Source organism: Myotis myotis, unplaced genomic scaffold, assembly GCF_014108235.1.
Source record: "Myotis myotis isolate mMyoMyo1 unplaced genomic scaffold, mMyoMyo1.p scaffold_m19_p_7, whole genome shotgun sequence".
In the NCBI taxonomy this organism is placed as follows: Eukaryota; Metazoa; Chordata; class Mammalia; order Chiroptera; family Vespertilionidae; genus Myotis; species Myotis myotis.
Window position 1 is genome coordinate 82,604,547 of NW_023416379.1, and position 21,341 is coordinate 82,625,887.

A 21,341-nucleotide genomic window follows, 5' to 3' on the forward strand; every position below is an offset into this window, starting at 1 on the left:
CACCTCTAAATATAAAGCGATGGGTCCAACTGTTACTCTAAGAAAAGATATAATAAATAGACTATGGAGTATCCAGAAAGTCTGGAAACATAGGAGCAATAATGCGTGCAGGGAATTTTTTCAGACACCACAATTTTGAAGAAATCACTACTTTTCAAAAATTTATTTTGAAAATAATATTAAAATGAATGAAAATTTTAAAGATTATATATCGTTCTAAAAGTCCCAATTCCTAAATGCCTCCTAAAGAAAATGATTACATATTTCCACATCTGCGACCTTATAAAGCTAATCATATCTCCTTCTCACATGAAGCACAATACCATCATGGGCCAGTGTGGTGTGTCCATTAGTCCTGGCTTTAGTAGAAAGACCTGTATGTTTGCCAGTGTGTAACCAGCCTTCCGTTATCATCTCAACAAACACCTGCAGGTGCGGTATTGCCCTGGATGCATGGATGATGCCCCTGAATGAGGAAGTATGTTCCAAGTTTTCTCAGCCCCTCTTTTTTATCAACTCTGAAGCGTTCCAATATCCTGCTAATATCATAAAAATGAAAAAATGCTACGCACCTGGTAAAGAAAGGAAAATGATCACAATCAGGTAATAGCAACTGACTTCATTATCTGAAATAGAAACTTGAAACTTGGATAAACCACAACAGATATCCGCCATTAAAGGACTGTTAAATTTGTTGTGTAGACTTTCAATAAGTGAGAATATTAAAAAAATCTCAGGTTCTAAGTGCATTTAGATTTACTCTTTTTAAAATGCAAATGTTCAAGTGGTGTTACTATATGTGGCCCATATACTGATAATTAAAATGCACGCTAGGGTGCTTGCCACTTTCATGTAAACACAAGAGCAAGCTTACACATTTTGGGGTCCGGGCAGAGAAAAGTGTTCCATCACCAAGCTAGAGTAGGAACTCTTTAGGAAAAAAGTCGGAGCATCGGTTCAGACCGGCAATATGTTTACCTATTTGGGAAGAATACAAACTTATAAATTCCCCAAACTATAATGGGGTCCCCTAAGTGCTGGCAATATGCTTATATCATCGATGTGAAAACGAAATCCCAAAAAAGTTTTGGACTCACAATGGGATGTTACAAAGCAAAGATAGTGCTCATCCCTCTCCTATATGAAACGGGTTTATTTCCAGGGAGAAAATATATAGTACAGGCAATGAGCACTTTGGGATCACAGAATGGAGAGGTCTTTTCCAACTGATGTAGTCAGAAAAGGCTGCTTGGAAGAGATGGGAGTAGAATTGGGTGTTGAAGGATGGAGAGAGTTTAGACAGAGCGAGGAAATGTCCAGATAAGGAAAGGACTTCAATGTAGCATATTTGCACATGCAAGTCTAATTCTAAAGGAGAAATAATATAGAATGCCTAACCTGTCCTTCACCCCACTTCCTTACTAGGCACTCTTTTTCTTCCTTTTGCTACTAGAAATCTTGAAAGAATAGCTTATATTTAATATTGCATGTGCTTACTTACAGTTACTCTTGACTCCTGTGGTCTAGCTTCCCAAACGCCACCCCCCCCCCCCCCCTTGCTGAAGCTGGCCCTGCCGAGGCTTTAAAAGCCCAGCAGTCTATGTGCAGTTTCAGCCTTTCTCTCTGCATCCATTCGATATTGTTGAGGACACCTATTTCTCTTCTCCAGGCTACCCAGCCCTACTCTTCCCCTGTCATTTAGAGGGCTCCATCCTTTCCCCCCACCCTCTCCTTCTCCTTAGCCATACTCTACTGTGGGTAGCATCCAGGCTTCTGCTTTTCCCTGACCCTGTGTCTACCTTCTTTATGAGTCCCATGCTCAAGTTTTGATTGGAATTCAGGGAAGAGTGAGCAGGTGCCAAGTGGTTCTGTTTTGAGTAGTGATAGCTAAGAGGAGTCACAGTTTGCTTATAAGCAGCAGCAAAGTCGGGAAAAAAAAAAGAATTGCATCATGTGGGGCCTGAAAAAATGTATTTTAATTTGGTATTTCTCAGCTTGAGATTGGGAAATATGGGTAGAGCTGTCTGGCCACAAATTGGAAATGCATAGACTTTATATGTTATGGATGAAACCTTTGGCATGGATGAGACCGCAAAGTGAGAAGAGAAATGGTCTGAGAATAGAACCTTGAGAAATGCCTACATTTTAGGTGAAGAGCCAGAAAAGAACAGAGTACAAGGAAAGGGGCAGGCATAATGTCAAGGAAACAAAGAGGAAAAAAAAATGCAATAAAATCAAGTGTCAAGTGTCCCGGAGGTAATAGAAAATGAGCAATAAAAAGGCCATCCTATATGATGGTAGGCTGTTGGTGAATTTAACATGCAGCTTGGTATTTGGAAGGTGCTTACATTTTAAACAATACAAGAAAACATGTTTTCTAATCTACTTAATCCAAGGCTTAAATCCAAAGTGGCTTGATTAGATATCAAATAGATATCAAGTTAAGTGGTTGCAGTAAGGGAGCAGGCTTCTGGCTCTGAGTTCAACATATAACACATTCCATCTACTGAAATTGCAAGTATTCCAGCCCCTTAAAAAGCTGGAATCATTTCTTTTAAAGACAAGATGCCAAGCAAAAATAGGATCTTTGAATTGTTTATCTAGAAGGGAAGACAAATATATAGGATCCCTAAATGAACAGTCTGTGACCCTCAAAAATCATATCAAATTGATAAATATTGTTTCCTTGGTTTTCGGTAAATAAGTCATCCAGGCCCTGGCTGGTGTAGCTCAGCTGGTTGGGTGTTGTCCTGGGCACTGAAAGGTCACCAGTTTGATTCCCTGCCAGGACACATGCCAGGTTGCAGGCTCAATCCCCTGTGAGGGCCTCCTGGAGGCATCTGATGAATGTTTTGCTCTCACATTGATGTTTCTCTCTCTCCCTGGCCCTTCCTCTCTCTTTAAAGATCAATTTAAAAATAAAAAAAAAAGTCAACCAGGCCCATATCTCCTGCACTCTAACTATAAACAATGTGATTTGTAAATGTCTCATTTATCTTTCAGGGGTTCAGTCCATCAGAATTTTGCTGACTTCACTTTTGCAACTGGCAAAACAGTTGGATACTTATTCACATTAAAAGGAAAAATAGACTCAGAAGTCGCTATGGATCTTACCAACAAAGCTTCATTAGCATTCTTACAAAAGCATTTAGGTAAGAAACAAATATTCTTTCATTCCACAAACCGGATGATTCTCAGAACAAAACTGCCTTTTATTACAGCACTAGTCTCACGTTAAGTTTCCAGTAGTTTACAATTTAACATAGCAGTCAAATCAGTTTGAGAACTTGAGAAAATTTAATTTTGCAGCATTGCATACTATATTATCAGACAGTAAGTGTACCCGTTAGAGCCAACAGTCTTCTGGTGAGACTGGGGCAGGCTTCCATGTTGAGGATACTGTGCATGTTGCTTCCATCCCATCTCGTTCAGATGCAGCAGCTGGGCACAGGCTACCTTGTCTCCCTGAGCAATACACAGATTATGTAATTTGTGATGCTATGTTGCCACCTAGTGGCACTCAACTGTTCAACACTCTCAAAAGTTCAATGTTTATTAACATTTATATTTTACAGGACTTCAGAAAGATTTTGATAAATGGGATTATTTGATTGAAGGGAAAGACGATCACCTTATTCCAGGGACCAATGTTGACGTAACCAACCACCATGGCGCTCTACAGAATTCTACAAGTTTAGAGGAATAGAATTGAGATCAAACGTGCTTTTTAAAAAGTCTTATTTTAAAACTGTTTGAAAGTGTGTGTTGTATGGCTATACCATAATAGTGACTGAAATTTGGATTAATTTTTTTCCTTTAAATATAAGGGGAGACTACATTATGTAAAAATCATACCAGCCTAAATTTTACTTTTACTAAGTGATCCTTTTTTAGTATCAAGTTAATAACTGTTTTTACATTACATTAATGAACAAGGATATTAAAACAGGCACAATGCCAATGAAAAAATTGTTGTAAGGGCATAACACTCCCTAAAAAAATAAAAAGAGATTTTCTTGCCTCTTTTTTTATTATTTCAGCAACATGGTAATCTGGATAAAATTTGGCAGCACTTCCCTTTGATTTTTGGTCATGTTAAGAAAAATTAGGTCAAGCAGGTAATAAAGCCATTGTTTTACCACAATGATACTATATAATTTGATACTATACAATTGAACATGATAACTAAGTGGGGCATGGACAAGGGTAAGATTATTGGAGACAGGGCAAGGGCAACATATTAAAGCAGATTAAAAGAAGTGGGTAATTTGTTTGCATTTTTTTAATGGTTTATTCGTGGTGGATTCTACTTATGAAAGAAAGGTGCATAAGACAGAGCAGAAATACCAGCTACATAACACATTCAGTTAGTTATTCACCAAAGGCAGGGTTAACTAAGAAAACATTCAGAGTGACTTTTAACTGCTTTATTTTTCAATTATTTTATTTATTTTTATGTTTTATTATTATGTTTTTAAATATTTTTTTTACTGTTACTAATTTTTAGAGAGAGAGGAAGAGAGAAGGAGAGAGATAGAAACATCGATGAAAGAGAAACATTGATCAGCTGCCTCCTGCATGCCCCCTACTGGGGATTGAGCCAGAAACCTGGGCATGGGCCTTGACGGGAATTGACCCAGTGACCTCTTGGTGCATAGGATGGTGCTCAACCAACTAGGTCACATCGGCTGGTCTTCATTTATTTTTATTTAATAAATGTTTTTAATTATATAGGTAGTACTGGAAATAGAATATCACAATAAGTGGAGGGAAAAGAATATCTTAAACTAGTGGTTCTCAGCCTTCCTAACGCCGCGACCCTTTAATGCAGTTCCTCATGTTGTGGTGACCCCCAATTTCATTGTTACAAATTGAACATAATTAAAGCACAGTGATTAATCACAAAAACAATATGTAAATATATATGTGTTTTCCGATGGTCTTAGGCGACCTCTGTGAAAGGGTCGTTTGACCCCAAAAGGGGTCTCGACCCACAGGTTGAGAACCACTGCCTTAAACATTATGCACTTATATGTTCAGGAGTCAAGGGAAACATTTTTTTAGTTTCCTAAAGGGTAAAAACTTACGCCACTGATTAGCTAAGTATATTTTGGTCTAAGTATGGCCTTCTCTGACTTCTTTATATTTAATTAAGCCTGTGTGAACAGGGATAATTAGTACTTGGTAAGAAGCTTGGTTCACTATGACTATTCCATTGCTACCCCTTCTGCCCAGTTACTAAGTAACTGTGTTCTGAAATGGCACTTCGGGCCTGTCTTAATGTGTTAAGGTGCACAAAGACCCATTTTGAGAAATTTGGTTTCTCCTACCTATATAGCCATTCAGATTAAAAATGTTTAAATTCCTCAGCATGAAACTGCAGGCTTCCTGTAATCTGGCCCTAAAAAGCCTTCTCTGACATTTCTCTCAGGAATTCACAACTATGTCTCCTTCATGTTGAGCCAAACTTGTCTGTCCATTATCTCCGGAACAACCATATACTTATCTACCTTCAGTACATTAAATGCAAAACCATCTCCTTTTTGCTTTTTGAAATTACACCCAGCTTTTAAGGTTCCCTATTCTCATGATTCCCTTCCAGCTTCGAGGTCTGATAATGTTTCCTACGCAAACATCTTTTCCCATTCTCATGTCGCAAACCTCATTTTAGAAATGGATAACCATTCCAACTGTATGGCTGTCCCCATTCAATAGCACCTCTTTCAAATCCTTTGTTGGTGACACCTGCTGCTGTGGAAAGAAGAAACTATCTGCTGAAAGGATCCAATGAGTTAAGGTTAAAAAAAAATCACAATCCTAGTATACTGAACATCTTTCAGGGAAAAGAAGGAAATACCTATTGAATGCCTACTCTTTTTCAGGTACTTTATATAAATTATTTATAATCTTAAAAATACTGCAAGAAAGGTTTTATTATCCCCATTTCACAGATTAGGAAGATCAAGGCTCAAAGATATTATATAACCTGCATAGGTCACATATATAGTAAGCAATATATAAGTAGGATTTATTTCCTGATGCTAGGATCTGGACTTTGCATACTACCACTTGCAACCATATTTTTAAAAGCATAGACTTTGATGTTAGATGGGTCCAGTTTGATCAAGCCTCTCGCTCTTTGACCTTAGGCAAGTTATTCAGCTTCTGTAAAAAGTTCCCATTTTCTCACCTATAAAATAGGAATAATATTAATATGTGCCTAGAGTTGAGGAGTAAATAAGAAAATGCATTTAAAGTACCATCTATGTGACTAAACCTGGAGCTAGCATTTAATGCTGCTCTCTTTCCCCCAACTGTAGAATTGTGGTTCCTTCACTATGGATATTCCAGGATTCTATTTTCTTTTTAATGAAAGAAGATCATTACATCTTAAAGGATAAACTTTATTCAAATATTGTATCATATTAGAATACTTCTAATTTCAAACAGGCAATTAGTCAAATATTTAGACAGAGAAGACAAAGCTTCTGAAATAAAAACAAAAATCCTGAAGGAGTTACAAAACCATCCTCCTAAGTAGCATCATAAAATATACTTGTCATAAACCTATACTTTTTAAAATTTAAACACTGTATTTTAAAATAATAACAATTTTTTAAAATATGACCTAATGTGTTAGTAAATTGGTTAGCAAAATAAAGATCCCGGATCCATATACGTTCAGCAATATGACTATAAATACACTGCACCCTCAACCTGAGATCTATTTGGTTTTCAACAAATATCAAAGTTTCCAAAACATGACAACTTCTTGTGATTCAGGCTCTCAATTAGCTCAAAGACTCCATTGGTCTGGATGCCACGCCTCTTGTCTAAGAGCAGCTCTGACTGGATCCACAGCTAAATCTATGTGACCTCCAGGCCCCTTTTCTGAGGTTGAGAAAGAAAAAGAAAAACAAAATTACTTACATGAGAGTGACCACCACAAATTTAATGTCCTCTAAAAATGGGGAGGGAGGATGAGTGAGTATTCTAATGACTACAGAGCAGCCGTGGGCAAACTACGGCCCGAGGGCCGGATCCGGCCCGTTCGGCTGTTCTATCCTCCGGCCCGCGGAGCCGAAAGAGCGGAGGGTTCTCTTGCTCTCCCCTCCGCTCCTTCACCAGCAGCAGTGTTAACATGGCAACGTCGGGAAACATGGCCGTAGCTCCTTCTTCTGAGTCCAGTTTAAGAACCCATTGTGGCCCTCAAGTCAAAAAGTTTGCCCACCCCTGCTACAGAGAATTATCCCTATAAAAATGTTTTCTTTGTAGTGTTTTGGTTCTCATACATTACCTATTATCAAATAAAGTTTCTCTAAAATACTATAAAGTTAGAGGCCTGGTGCATGAAATTCGTGCACGGGAGGGGTCCCTCAGCCCGGTCTGCACCATCTCCAATCCGGGACCCCTCTCACAATCCGGGACTGCTGGCTCCTAACAGCTCACCTGCTTACCTGCCTGATTGCCCCTAACCACTCTGCCTGCCTGCCTGATGCCCCTAACTGCTTCCCTGCCTGCCTGATCACCCCTAACCACCTCTGCCTGATCATCCCTAACGTCTCTGCCTGCCTGTCTGATCACCTCTAAGCACCTCTGTCTGCCAGCCTGATCACCCCAACTGCTGCCCTGCCAGCTGGATCACCCCTAACTGCTCCCCTGCCTGCCTGATCACCCCTAACTGCCTCTGCCTGCCAGCCTGATCGCCCCTAACTGCCCTCCCCTACCAGCCTGGTCACCCTTAACTGCCCTTCCCTGGCGGCCTGGTTGCCCCTGAGTGCCCTCCCCTGCCAGCCTGATCGCCTGTAACAGCCTTCTGCCTTGGCCCCCAACACAGTGGCTTTGTCCAGAAAGGATGTCTGGATGGATGTCTGAAAGATGTCTGGTCTAATTAGCATATTACTCTTTTTTTAGTATAGATAAAATATATGCCCCTAAAAAGTTATTTTTTTTTACATACTTTAAATTATACAGTACATATTCAACCTCTTTTACCCGTTTTTTTTTTTCTAAATATATCGATTCTTTCAATGGAAAGAAAGGGAGAGGGATAGAGAGTTAGGAATAGCAATGAGAGAGAAACACCGATCAGCTGCCTCCTGCACACCCCCAACTGGGGATGTGCCTGCAACCAATGTACATGCCCTTGACCAGATTCAATCCTAGAAGCTTTCAATCTGCAGGCTGATGATCTATCCACTGAGCCAAACCAGTTAGGGCCCCCCACTTTTTTTTTTTTTTTAGATTATCCACATTTGTAGATATGGCATTAGTTCATTTTTCCATTGATTTTTAGAGAGAGTGGAAGGGAGTGGGATAGGGAGAGAGAAACATCAATGTAAGAAACATCCCTGCAGTTGCCTTCCTTAGGAGCCCGGACCAGGGATCCAACTTGAAACCCAGGTATGTGCCCTGACCTAGAATCGAACCTGCAACCTTTCCATGCACAGGACCACGCTCATGCTCAACCAACCTATCTACTTCAGCCTGGCCATTATACGATTTCTGGAATTTTATTTCAGTTAATTCTTGCAAAGCCTGTGGGTTAGGTAATATTCACATTTTGCTGATGAGAAAAAAAAAACCGACCTCTTCATTTTGAGACATTATTCTTCACTCATTGCCGCGTTTTCCTGCCAGCCTTAGAAAGGCTCCTGACCGCAGTTTCACTGGGTATCCAGAGTCGGAAGCATTCTCCTCACCACCACCCTTTCCAAAGCCTCCTCTGCAGTGGCACTGAGGCTGCCCTGGAGGGCACCGAGGCTAGGTAATGCAGACAATGACAGGATTTGGACCACTGGAGCCAGCGTACCCACCTCTCCTCTCTCAGCCTTTGTCTGCTGTGCTGGAGATAGGCCAAGGTTTGCGGTGCTAGCACTTCCGACACAGGAAGTGCTGCAGTTTTTCCCCCTCCAGAGCTGCTGTCGCCGCCTGGAGATTATAGGGCTGCCCTGGAAGTCCTCAGCATGCCTCCCGTCGGGGCAAACATGGTGGTGGACTCTACAATGGAACTGCTATTTTTAGATACTTTTAAACACCCCAGCGCTGAGGTAAGACTCCACTTCTTGATTCTGACTCTGCTTCTAGACTGTGGGACATGTACAAAAAATCCTTAGGCATGCCTCCACTTTCGCTATCAGGATCACGGCCGCAGGCAAAGCAGCGCCTGGGTTCCGGGGGTGCCGCCTTGCCTGCAGCCGGGCTTTCTGATCGCAATCATCGGCTGGGGGGCGGGCAAAGGCGGCCCTGGTTCTCCAATCCAGGGCCCGGGGGCAGGGCAAAGGCAGCCCTGGGGGGGAACTCAATGACCAGGAACTCCCCCAAATTGAACTGTGCCATATACATAAAACTAAAAATCCTGAAAGAAATTCCAAGAGACCATTTAACATACATAGATGATTTGAACATATAAGCTAACTAGAGGCCTGGTGCATGAAATTTATGCATGGAGGGGGGGTCCTCTTAGCTATTGCCTGCCGCCTGGGTTTCTGATCACCGTTCTTCCGTCCTCCCCCTTTCGCCTCCTCCCATCATTGCGCCCATGTGTGCAAGTTAACCGCCATCTTTCTTGGCAGTTAATTTGCATATCGCCCAGATTAGCCAATGGGAAGCATAGCGAAGGTATGGTCAGTTACCCTGTTTGTCTTTTATTAGATGGGCATATTTTCTATTTTGCTAGAATGATGTTAACAAGGCTGATAGCCAGTTAGTCCATTGTTCTCCTTGACTAGTGTGTATTTTTCACATACTAGTAAAGCCACCAAGAGCTGATTTCATTCATAATCTCAATTCTAAGAACAAGTGTGCTTCTTATGAACATGACCCTGCAATGACCAGGAACTCCCCCAAATTGAACTGTACCATATACATAAAACTAAAAATCCTGAAAGAAAATTCCAAGAGACCATTTAACATATATAAATGATTTGAACATATAAGCTAATTAGAGGCCTGGTGCATGAAATTTGTGCATGGGGCGGGGGGTCCTCTTAGCCCAGCCTGCACCCTCTCCAATCCGGGACCCCTTGGGGGATGTCCGACTGCGGATTTAGCCCCAATCCCAGGGATTGGGCCTAAACTGGCAGTTGGACATCCCTCTCACAATCCTGGACTGCTGGCTCCTAATCGCTCACCTGCCTGCCTGCCTGGTCGCCCCTAACTGCGCCCCCCTGCCGGCCTGGTCGCTCCTAACGGTCCCCCCCCGGCGGCCTGGTCACCCCTCATTGCCCACCCTCCCGCCCCCGCCAGCCTAATCACCCCCAACTGCCACCCCTGCTGGCCTGGTCACCCCCAACTGCCCCCCTGCCAGCCTGGTCGTCCCTCACTAACGCCCCCTGGCGGCCTGGTCTCCCCACATAGCCTGCTTGTTCAGTCATTTGGTTGTCCCTCACTAACCCCCCTGCCAGCCTGGTCATAGGCAGTCATCTTGTGAGGGTGTGAGGGTAAATTTGCATATTACCTCTTTATTAAATAGGATTAACACTGAAAAAAGCCTTTAAACTATGAATTTATCAGATTCACAATCTAACTTTCAAGATTAATTCAATCAACAAGCACTTCCTATTTCAAGAATTCCTCTTCTTGGCTATTTATCCTCTTAAGCACATTTAACATTTTAGCTAGAGTTGTTTTTGTTTTTCTTACTACTGACAGACAAGGAAATTGATAAACCATTTCTGTTTGCAGATTCGGGGTAATGGTATCTTTAAGACTTGGCAATCTGTTTTATAAACAAAAGTGTCCTTTAATGGTGTTATCATCCAATGACATGAAGGAAAGATCTTTCCCCAGTGTTTGGACTATAGCCCAGCAAAACGAACCCTTGGATTATAACCAGTTCTTTACTGTAGGCACAAAATAATTAAAATCAGAAAGGGGGCCATCGATAAACGAGAAAAATGGTAAACAACAAAAAGTAATCCTTTAAAAAGGATCTGATTTTATAGTGAAGAATCACCTCAAGTACATTTTCTATCCTTCAGCTATTCATTCCTCTGGTCCATCTCCATGGGAGCATTTAACACAGGGAAGGAAGTAACCTCTTCGAATGGTTAGCTCCCAAACTCCCACAACTCTGGTGTCTGGTGTATTGTTCAAGGGCTACTTTTCAAACACATTATCAATGGTGATCCACAGATAGGTGGTTTATTAAAGATTTCATGAAGAGGAATAGTTCTCCTGGATGCTTTCAACTCCTAATAGCATCATGTGTGTGATGTCTGTACAGAAATGAATTCATGAGACCTATTCTTATGGTAAAAGAAAATAGCTCAGATAAAAAAAAATTTTTTAATGTAATCAAATAGAATCCCAGACCATGGTGAATTAATGTATCACAAAAAATAGTCCTTTGTAAGTTAATGCATCATGAGATTTAAATTTATCCAAATAGGATAAATTCAAATGCCCATACATATCATAATGGCAACAGAAATTGCCCACCTTATAATCTTGAATGAAGAACAAAATGTAAAACTGTATATAGAATAAAACAAACTATGTTCAAAATACATACTAGTAGATGGCATGTTTACATTCCATATAAGCAGAAAAACTATAAAAGAAAACCACATTGACCAATGTGTTTATCTTTGGATGAATATATTACAGGTGACTGATACTCTCTCCTTTTCAACTTTGCCATTGTCCTAGATTTTCTGCATCAAACCATATTTTATAAAGGTCGTGGACACTGAACAATTTTAATTTTTTAAGTCCCAAAATGAAAATCAAAGAGTAAAACATTAATAACTAGGTTGTCCAAAAGGGTATGAAGCATAAAGCCCTGAAACATTGATTCTGTTATTGCTGTTTTTCATTGTCATTACAATATTAGTACTTTTTCTCTATTATTCCTAAACACAAGGTCTTTGGCAATAGTTATCACCTTTCAAAATGAAGGACAATGCTCTTATTAATTACTATTTCTATAATTCCATACCTTAGATGGACTCTTATCCAATTTGGGTATGCCATTCCAGACATTCTCAGGGTTTACTATCTCCTCCATACCATTTGAAAGGTTCAAAACCTACCATAGAAAAAAATGTAATGAACATTGGTAGTTTCCAAAAACTAACTGATTCTTGTACCCCAACAATCCTTTCAAAAATGAAATACCTTAAAAGGCAATACAAATAATTGTATTAAATTTCAGTCTTATGTTTCAACTCAGTGATACTTTAGTTCAAAAAACATATATTGAACATGCTTAGAGATCAAAGATGGATTAAATTTAGATCTCAAGGGGTTCAAAATTTAGTGGAGAAACAGAGCTCTAAGCAGTAAATTGCATAACAGATTTCTGCAGCAGGAGATACAGAAATATAAAGAAGACATAAAGCTCTTTGAAGGTTAGGGAAAGGGGAGAGATAGAGAAATTTAGAAAACAGAGCAAGTGAATGCTTCCTGGAAGAAGCAATGGTTGAAGTAAATCTTTTAAAGATAAGTGGAAATTAACCAGTTTGACAGGGGACAGAATACAGGCAAATAGAACTAACTGCATTATTAAATACATCAATCAAAGAAGCCAAACAGAATCATACATATACGAGAAACCAAGCAGTCTGATGTTCATCTGATGTAAAGTACAAAACATAAAGGAGCAAGACCTAAGGCTGGAGAGGTACATTGACACTTCAATCCGGAGGACAATGTCATGTTGATGAGCTTGACTTTTCTAATCTAGATGAGTGGCTCTCAAATTTTAATGGTATAAGAATGCACAGTCCTGGTCCTACTCCCAGAAGTTCTGAGTCAGCCAGCCAGGGAACAGCCTGGAAACCTACATTTTAAGTAAACACACCAGGTGATTCTGATACAATGGTTTTCAGGTCACAGGACAGACACAATCAACTGCAAGTCCCCAAGAACTTTGACACACAGGAATGATGTACTCAGATTGGCATTTGACAAACTTCACACTGGCTGTGTAGAGAATCAACTGAAGGAAGACCAGATGTGAACCAAATAGAAGGTTATTAGAATAATCTGGTTGTGAAATGAGGGACTCGACAAAGGCAGTGGCAAGATATCTAAAATGTTTTGACAGATTGGAAGTGGAAAGTGTGGAACCTGGTGATTGATAGAATTTTAGAGGTAAGGAGGAAAGAGCCTAGCACAATTTCTTGCTAGGATGCTCATCCATGAACTCTTAAAATGATATTTTGGACTGCATCAAAATATGAGGGGGGATGAACAGGTGAACTTCTGTTTAACTGCATTTTCTCAGCTTATAAAATTTCCTTAACAATATTCAGGTACATTTTGAGATAAAGTACTTCAACTGTACTAACCTTTGTACCTTCTTCAGCTATTTCCAAAATCTCACATTTAGACCATGTGTGTCTTGACCACACAACACATTTGGATCCAACAGTAAATCCTTTCAAAGTGTACGTGTTCTCTGGTTGAGCTGCCAGATTGAATAGAGTAAAACTCAATGCATGCCTCTTCATTCCTTAATATTAGATGCATGAGCAAAGCATTTTCCTAATCTGCCGTTGCTATCTACACTAATAAAAGACAAAGATGCTAATTGACTGTACCTTCACTACACCCATCAGCCAATCAGAAGAGTATACAAATTAACCCAACAAAGAAGGCCATTAAATTTGCATACTGCAGGCGGGGCGGGGCAGTGCCATCCGCCACCCGCCAACCTGGCACGGGATCTGGGCCTGCCGTGTGTGACCGGGGGCAGTGGGGCAGGGAAGCGCAATCGGCCGCCTGCCCTGCCGCCAGATCCGGGCCTGCCATGTGCAACCCGGGGAGTCGGCCTAAGCCAGCAGGTGGTTATCTCCTGAGGGGTCCCAGACTGTGAGATGGCACAGGTCGGGCTGTGGGACAACCCCCGCCCCCTCCAGTTCACAGATTTTTGTGCACCAGGCCTCTAGTTTCTATATAATTGGCATCATGTACAATACAATATGTTCTAAGTCTGTCATCTTTCCTTGATTTTATTTAAATTCTAACAGGGTCCCTCCCCAGATAATTCCTTACCATTTTCCTCAAAAACAAAACAAAACAAACAAAAAACCATCACCATGTGTTATGTTTTTTAAAGATGTGAGTCTGATTCTAACATTAAAAACTACTACAAAAAGCAGGCTATTCTTGCCAGAGGTGGTGTGGTCTATGGTTACAACAACCATTTCTATAGCAAAGCAGCATATTGCAAATGAACAGACAATCTTATCACAAAGCTATTACTTACTATTCTGAAATGGAACAACTAAGACTAAAAATCTAGTTTAATATTTAAATAAATCATCATATATCCACAGGATGGCATACTATGAAATTAAATTATTTTGAAGGCATATTTAAGAGATTAAAATGCAGCATTGAACACTGTAGGATAGTCTGATCTCTTTAGTTTTTCAAACTCTGTAAATAAACACACACATATGCAGAAAGACAACAGAAAGGAAGTACACCATGGTGTTAACTGTGGCCATTTCTTGGTAATGCAATTATGGTGATTTTCATTCTCCTTAGCCTATTGTTTTCTCTATTTTGTACAATAACTCAAGTTGAATAATATAACAATTATTAAAAAGTTACATTGATTATAAAAAAACACACTGAAAGTTAGCCATTTCATCTAACTTTGAATCTTATTAAGCAGCTAAGAAAATAGCAGTAGTAATAATTTATAGAAAGTTAATGACAATAAATGTTCTCCAATATTTACTCCTGGCTGTTAACTTTTTTGGTTTGCATAGGCTCCATAATCTAGTTTTTTTTTTAAGGGATTCTAAATGAATGGCAAAGTACCTGCATGAAGCAAAACAGTTAAATTTGAAATCTCTGCTGAAATGATCCCTATCATAAATTCATGCCTATAGTAATGTTTGGAAACAGACACACACACACACAACCCAAACCCACATTTTTTTTTAAAAAACACCAAAAAAATATAACCTCTTTATTTCAAAGGTGGTGTTTGTTGTTTTACATTCTAATGTGATTACTTTTTGGAAAGTAAAGTGTGTTTTAGAAACACACTTTAAGCATTCTATTTTTAAACACAAAATAAGTCAGCATTTTACTCAGCATATAAAGTATTATTTTACACGAATTTTACAATATAATTTCCCTATGTTAAAAATACCCTCCAAATCAGACTCTCTTTTCAGGTTTTAATCGGTTCCCCCAAAGAGTTAATTTAAAAATTTAGATAAGAATTATTTTCTTTAAGACAAATTAGTAAATAAATAAGACACCAGGTTAAGCCTAAATGAAAGTGAGAGAAAAAACTCACATACCTGCGACCTCTGGTAAAGCACCGTGTTTCTGCTCATCTCTGGGTTCTTCCTCAGAAAGCAGAGACGTCAATGAGGAAATGGCATCTCTGTGTTTATATTCTGTAAATTCTTCTTTATGTATGTTCATTTCTACCTGTGTCTTGGGATCACAATCCTTTCCATGTAGATGCAATGGCAACATATGTTGGTCATCACACCATTCCACGCAGCTTGACTCTCTCGTGTCCTCAGCACACAGGGATTCTAGGCACAGCTGGGCTGTAGGTAAGTCTAGTTCTGGCTGCTTCTCGGCCTCACAAGTGAGGGGCAGCTGCACTGTGAAGGGCTCCAGGGTGGCTTCTGTGTCGCAGACCAGGGGGAGTGGCTCAACAGGAGGCACCAGGCCTGGTTCTTCTTTTTCTTCATCCCCGACTAGGGAATGCTGTAACTCCATGGATTCCAGGTCCACGAATTCTTTTGATTCATCATCAGGAGAAAGCAGCATCTCAAGTGAATTCAGTTCTAGTATCTCCTCTGTTTCATCAGCACGCGGTAATAACACATTCAATCCTGTCATTGGTTCATCATCAAACTTTGCTTTGTCAACCAAATGGCACTCTACTTGACCTTCCAGGACCTCAGTGCCAACCTTGTCTTTGCATGGGTTTTCAAAAGCTTCAAAAATGGTATCCATTTTGGGGTCATGGAATTTATTTGGCTTGGTTTCAATCATGTTTAAGTCTTTCTCAATTCTTACAGAGAACTCATCTGTCTGTGGTTCCACATATAATGCTTTCTCTTGCCCGGCCTTACTACATGGTTTCTTAAGTCTGACATCAGGACCAGGGGATCTAAGAGCTCCCTTGATCCCTGGGCCATTTTTTTCATAGGGCAGATCACTGTTTCTAATACCAATCTTAGAATACCTTTTCATTTTCTCATTAATACTTTCGCCTTTGCTTTTCAAGTCAACAATTGCTAAAGGGATATCACAAATATCCTTTTTTATTTCTAAGATTGTTATCTCCAACACATCTTCCGTTACGATTTCATAAAAAATGTCATTTCCCTCTTGAGGGCACACACCCTCTGAAATATGAAATCCCAAGAGACAACAGGGAAAGGCTTGCATGGGGATCACCATAAGTTCAGAAGGAATGGTCCAGAGGGATTTGGGGTCCACGCAATCTTCAATGTTCCCAAAGTCCACAAGCCTGACAGATACAAGAGAATCTTTGCAAATATTGGTGATAAGTGCCCTGTACAAGTGCCCATCTTCTCTGTATCTCACTATGCAAGGATCTCCAATATGAGGACACGAGATACAGCTTCTCCCATCTGTTGTCCATTCTCCAGCACTTTGTAGTCTTCCTTCTAAATACTGAAGTTTCTCACTATCAGCAAACTGACACCAAAAATATTCAGGTCCATCTACCACAGTGGCATAAGCTCTTATCATTTTCATCTTGGGATTATACCAGTTAAGAAATACTGAAGTGCCACTGTCTGTTTTGTTGGCCGACTTGGAAAAGGCGCCATTCATTATTTGGATGGAAAGTCCTACTTCAGATTTTTCACTGAAAGTATATCTGCTGATCATATCTTCTGCTATGATCCCATGTTCATCAGCAAGAATAACTTCCCATCTGTCTTGGAATTTAACAAATTCACATTTTATTGGAGCCTCGCCTGTCCTTTGAGAAAAGTAACGCATCATTTCTTTACAATGTAGAATCTCAGGAACCCAAAGTCCCTGTAAGGAGCAGTGAATGCACAACCTTGGTAACAGGGCATGAACAAGGTCAAGTTTACCTATCTTGTTAGTAGGAATCATGGAAACATTGCCATAATCTATAAATTGTACGGAAAGAAGGTCACTGGGTTGTTTTTCCTTGACCACAGCACGATACCACAAATTGTCATCTGGGAAAGTGGCACATATCATATCTCCTCTTTGCAAAGGAGGACCTGCATAACATTTGGGCTTTATGCTAACATCATTTAATCTCTCTGAAAGACGACTGAGTGCAGCTTCATCTTCTGTTAGTTGCACATAAAAGTCTGAAAGGTCATTTATATGAGAAATATATACAGTTGTTTTAAAGCCAGGCTTTATAGTCTTCTGTGGAAACTCGGACAATTTTATAGGCAAATTTTTGTTACAGGAATCTCCTCTTTTTCTCTCTAAAGGAGTGACTTCTAGTTCTATGAGTTTCCTTTTTTCTTTCTTTTCTATTAATGAAGACACTTCACTCTTTTCATTCCCCACAGAGTTGCGATGTTGAGCGACTACGTTTGTCTTTGTTGAACTTTGTGAAAGTTTGAGTTCCTTACCTGCTGAGCTGCCCTTAGGTTTGTCTGATTCTGTCAGGATCTCCATATTGTATATCTTGTTCTCTACTTGTTTGCTTAAATATTCCATAGGTGACAACTTCATATATTTCTTTTTCACATCAAGAGTTTCTGTTGTAGAGAGTATTTCACTTTCTTCTTTTTTTCGTTCCCTACCTTTGTAACCAAGTAACGCTAACTTCTCATTAATATTAGCATTAATTTGAATACTGTCATCATATAGTTCTATCATCAGTCCTCCATCTGGATCTTTGGCTACAACCACAGCCTTCAATAACTTGCCTAAAATAGTCTCCTGAAACCATGTTGTCACTTCTTCTGGTATGTGGTCAGGAATATCAGACAATGAGCATCTAATGCCCTGCATGGGCAAAAATAAGACATCACATGCATCACTAGGTATGGAAAGCAGATCATCATTTGTTACCACACGAATGTTGCCAAAATCAACAAAAAAGACTTTATTTGGGTCTTTTTCTATCATTATCCCCCTACTCCAATTTCTGTCAGTATCCTTAGCAAGGCACAAGTCCCCAGGAATCAAGGGTTTTTTTTTAATGTTCAGCAAAGTTTTATTTAATTGTATAATAGAACAGGACAACTCTTCTAAAATATGGGCATTTCTTCCCAACTGGCAATAAAATGTCCAAGGGTCAACAACATGTGTTACAAGCACTAATTCTTCACTTCCGATTTTTATATCATGTGTTGAATAGTAGTAAGAACATAGCTGAATGGGGAACCCCAGCAGCTTCGGAAGTTTGATTGGTCTTGCAAGTCCTTTTTCTACCAAAATATGGCTTGCACTCTGCAAGGGTGTTAGCAAATCCACGATATAAAACAGTTCCTTGTCACCTGTTGATGCAGTGGCAAATACTGTGCATTTTAATTCTAGATTGTCTTTCCATGCATTGACTACAAATTCACGGAAAACTTTTATTGCCTTTTCACCCCAAGCAAAAGGATTTTGGCCAGTTGGTTCAATTAAGTTATAAAGACTGCACCTAAAAGCCTGAGCCTTAACTTTGAGAAATGCTTCACTAATTGCGCAAATATTCGTCACAGATACCACATCTTTGTCTCCATAATCTACAAATACTACTTTGACATTCTCTGGAGATTGTGTACTCCAGATCAGAGCTCTGGACCATTTTCCATTTGCTGTTCGCTTTGCCAAACAAGCGGGGGTGGATCCCTGGTAAGGAGTAGGGGTATTCTTGCAATAGTCCTGAATATCACACACTAAAGCTTTAAATTCTTGCCTGTGCCTGGTCAGCTGGCACCAGAAATAGCCAGGGTTTTTAGCATAAGACACTTTGACTTCCATTGTGCTTCCAATTTTTATCTCTCCTTTACAAGAAGAGCCTAGCTTAATTTCCAAGTTCTGTAGAAGAGGAGAATAAACAGACATTCTTTTCTCTTTTCCCTGCACAACTAGTCCCGTTGAAACATTTGTACCAACTATTGTGTCCGCCAAAGCTTCTGAAACACATGTAGTTTTATTATCGCCCTTGGCTTTCTGTTCTACTTCTTCCTTCTTGGCAGAAGGTATTTTGTTCTTCTCAGCACTGAAATGGTTTGAAACATGCTCTGGGGAGTGGGTACATCCAGGGATATTTTCCTGGGTTTCAAATTCCTGATACTTGGCATATCCAGCTTGAGCAATTACCTTACCAATGTTTTCTTCCCCTGTTCTTGATTCATCAAGAATCTCCACAACATACTGCTTATCCTGCTTATCAAGGACATGGATGACTAATTCTTTGTGGAGCACAGTCTTTTTAAAAAAGGAAATTGCCTCCTGGCTCCAGGTTCCTACCACAGGCCAAATGTCAGCCAGAGTGCACTTCAGAGCCAATCCTGGCAGCCGTCTGAACTGAGGCAGCAGCATCCTCACGTCACACCAGTCCACCTTCTCCGAATTGCCTCGATCAACTAAGAATACATCCACATTCTTGGCGTCCAATCTGGTCACCACAGCCCGATAGTAACCATTCTCGGTCCATTTCACACAGCAGAGGTCATCAGATTTCGGTTTCAAAACGATCCCATCCAGCTTCCTGGCGGAGGAATAGAAACTGCTCATTCTCTTCATCAGCTTGCGGAAGGAGCCCCTGTGTTTCCGCAACCGGATCCAGAACTCAGAAGGATCTTGAACAAACTCGACCTGGGCATCATAGAAGGCATTAATCTTTAAACGGACAGACCTCAGGGCTGGGAGTGAAAGCTCTTCCTCCACTTCTTCAGCAGGAGACTGACAGTAAAGGGCTAATTCGGGCTCCTCCTCTTCTTCCTCCTCCTCCTCCTCTTCTTCCTCCTCCTCCTCTCCTTCCTCCTCCTCCTCCTCTTCCTCCTCCTCTGTTCCCGGGCTCTGAAGGAATCTATCAATCAGGCAACAGGACTGTGCCCCAAAGGCACAGTTAAGATTCATCCCATCTTCTCCATACAGGGTAACGTAATACACATGCTCGAAGGAGCAGTAAAACTCAATCTTTGCATTCACGGCCCGGCCCAGTATCAGTGCCTTCAGGCCACCGACCTGGGACCGAGACCAGCCGCGGCCACCGTCCCAGAGACCATACAAGGCACAGGGGTAGGTGACCACGGGCATCCGGAAGTACTCCGGCAGCAAGTAGCGCAGGCTGCTGCAGCTCACTAGTTCCTTCCTGCCGAAGTCGATGTGAAGCACCTGGGCACAGCGCTGCGGCCGAAAGGTCTCGAGCAAGACCGCCCTGTACCAACGTCCGTCCAACCCACAGGATGCACACGGAGAGCCCGACTTGTCCGGGCTTTCCTTCTCCCCCTCCCAGGGGGCACTGGCGTCGTTCTCCTCCCCGGTCCCCACGGAACCCCGGTAGATGTGGGCCATGCTCTCGGAGAGGCGGCGAATCTCCTGCGAGAAGCTCCGCAGCTGGCAATGGATGCGGTGGGGGTGGCACACCTGCGTCACCACCATGGGCTCTGTCACGCCCAGCTGCAGCTGCGGGCAGAAGTAATCCAGGCTGGGCTGCTCCTGCTTGGGCAGGACTCGCTGCAAGGCGGGGGCCCCGGAGCCCAGGCCCGCCGAGGCCGCCGCCGGCAGGTAGCGTTTGAGCAGCGAGCGGAAGAGGCTGTGCGGGATCCGCCTGGCCAGGCCCAGCTCCTCCATCTGCTGGAACAGCGCGGGCACCTCCAGGAAGACCAGGCGGTGCGGGAGCAGCACGTCCAGGACCTGCCCGCGCAGCTCCTTGCCCTGCAGGCTGCTGAGGAAGGCCAGGGCGCTGGCCGGCCAGTGCTGGGGCCTGCCGCCGCCGCCCCCCGCGGGCACCAGGCCGGCCAGCACGCAGCCCAGCACCTCCGAGGGCAGGTGGAAGAACTCGCTGCGCCCGGGCACCAGCGAGCCCGCGCCCGCCGTGACGGTGCGGCCCTCGTCCAGCAGGAAGACGCGGCTGTCCTGGCCCTGCCGGCCGGCCACCCGGCCGCGGTGCCACCGGAGCCCCACCTGCACCAGGCACAGCTCGCCGGGCAGAGCCGAGGCGCCGCCCAGCGCCCACGGGCCGCGCGTGGCCGCCGCTTCCTGGATCTCTTGGCTCAGCCGCAGGTACTCGTCCCGCCGCTCGCCCACCAGCCCCCAGAGCTGCACCGGGATCACCTCAGAATGCACGGCCACGAAGGACACCCTCAGGGCCAGCGAGGTCCCGGGCGTGGGCAGCCCGGGGGTGGAGCACATCTCCCCGGCGCCGGCGCGGCTACCGCCTTCGG

General features: G+C 42.1%; 2 protein-coding genes across 2 annotated transcripts in view; one reads left to right on the top strand and one right to left on the bottom strand.

Moving 5' to 3' along the window:
- The window catches only part of PLA2G7 (phospholipase A2 group VII), a 41,987-nt gene extending 37,967 nt beyond the window's left edge, over nt 1-4,020 (top strand). The window contains exons 10-12 of the mRNA XM_036317239.1: nt 433-603; nt 3,004-3,152; nt 3,576-4,020. Coding sequence (XP_036173132.1) covers nt 433-603; nt 3,004-3,152; nt 3,576-3,706 — 451 coding nt within the window. The 3' untranslated portion in view covers nt 3,707-4,020. The remainder of the gene's footprint in view (nt 1-432; nt 604-3,003; nt 3,153-3,575) is intronic.
- Nucleotides 4,021-6,453: 2,433 nt separating this feature from the next.
- Nucleotides 6,454-21,309, bottom strand: TDRD6 (tudor domain containing 6). The gene is made up of 4 exons (XM_036316153.1): nt 15,270-21,309; nt 13,296-13,414; nt 11,942-12,031; nt 6,454-6,891 (listed from the first exon to the last, which is right to left on the bottom strand). The coding sequence occupies exons 1-4, from the start codon at nt 21,307-21,309 to the stop codon at nt 6,868-6,870; spliced, it is 6,273 nt and encodes a 2,090-aa protein (XP_036172046.1). The 3' UTR covers nt 6,454-6,867.
- Nucleotides 21,310-21,341: the final 32 nt, after the last annotated feature.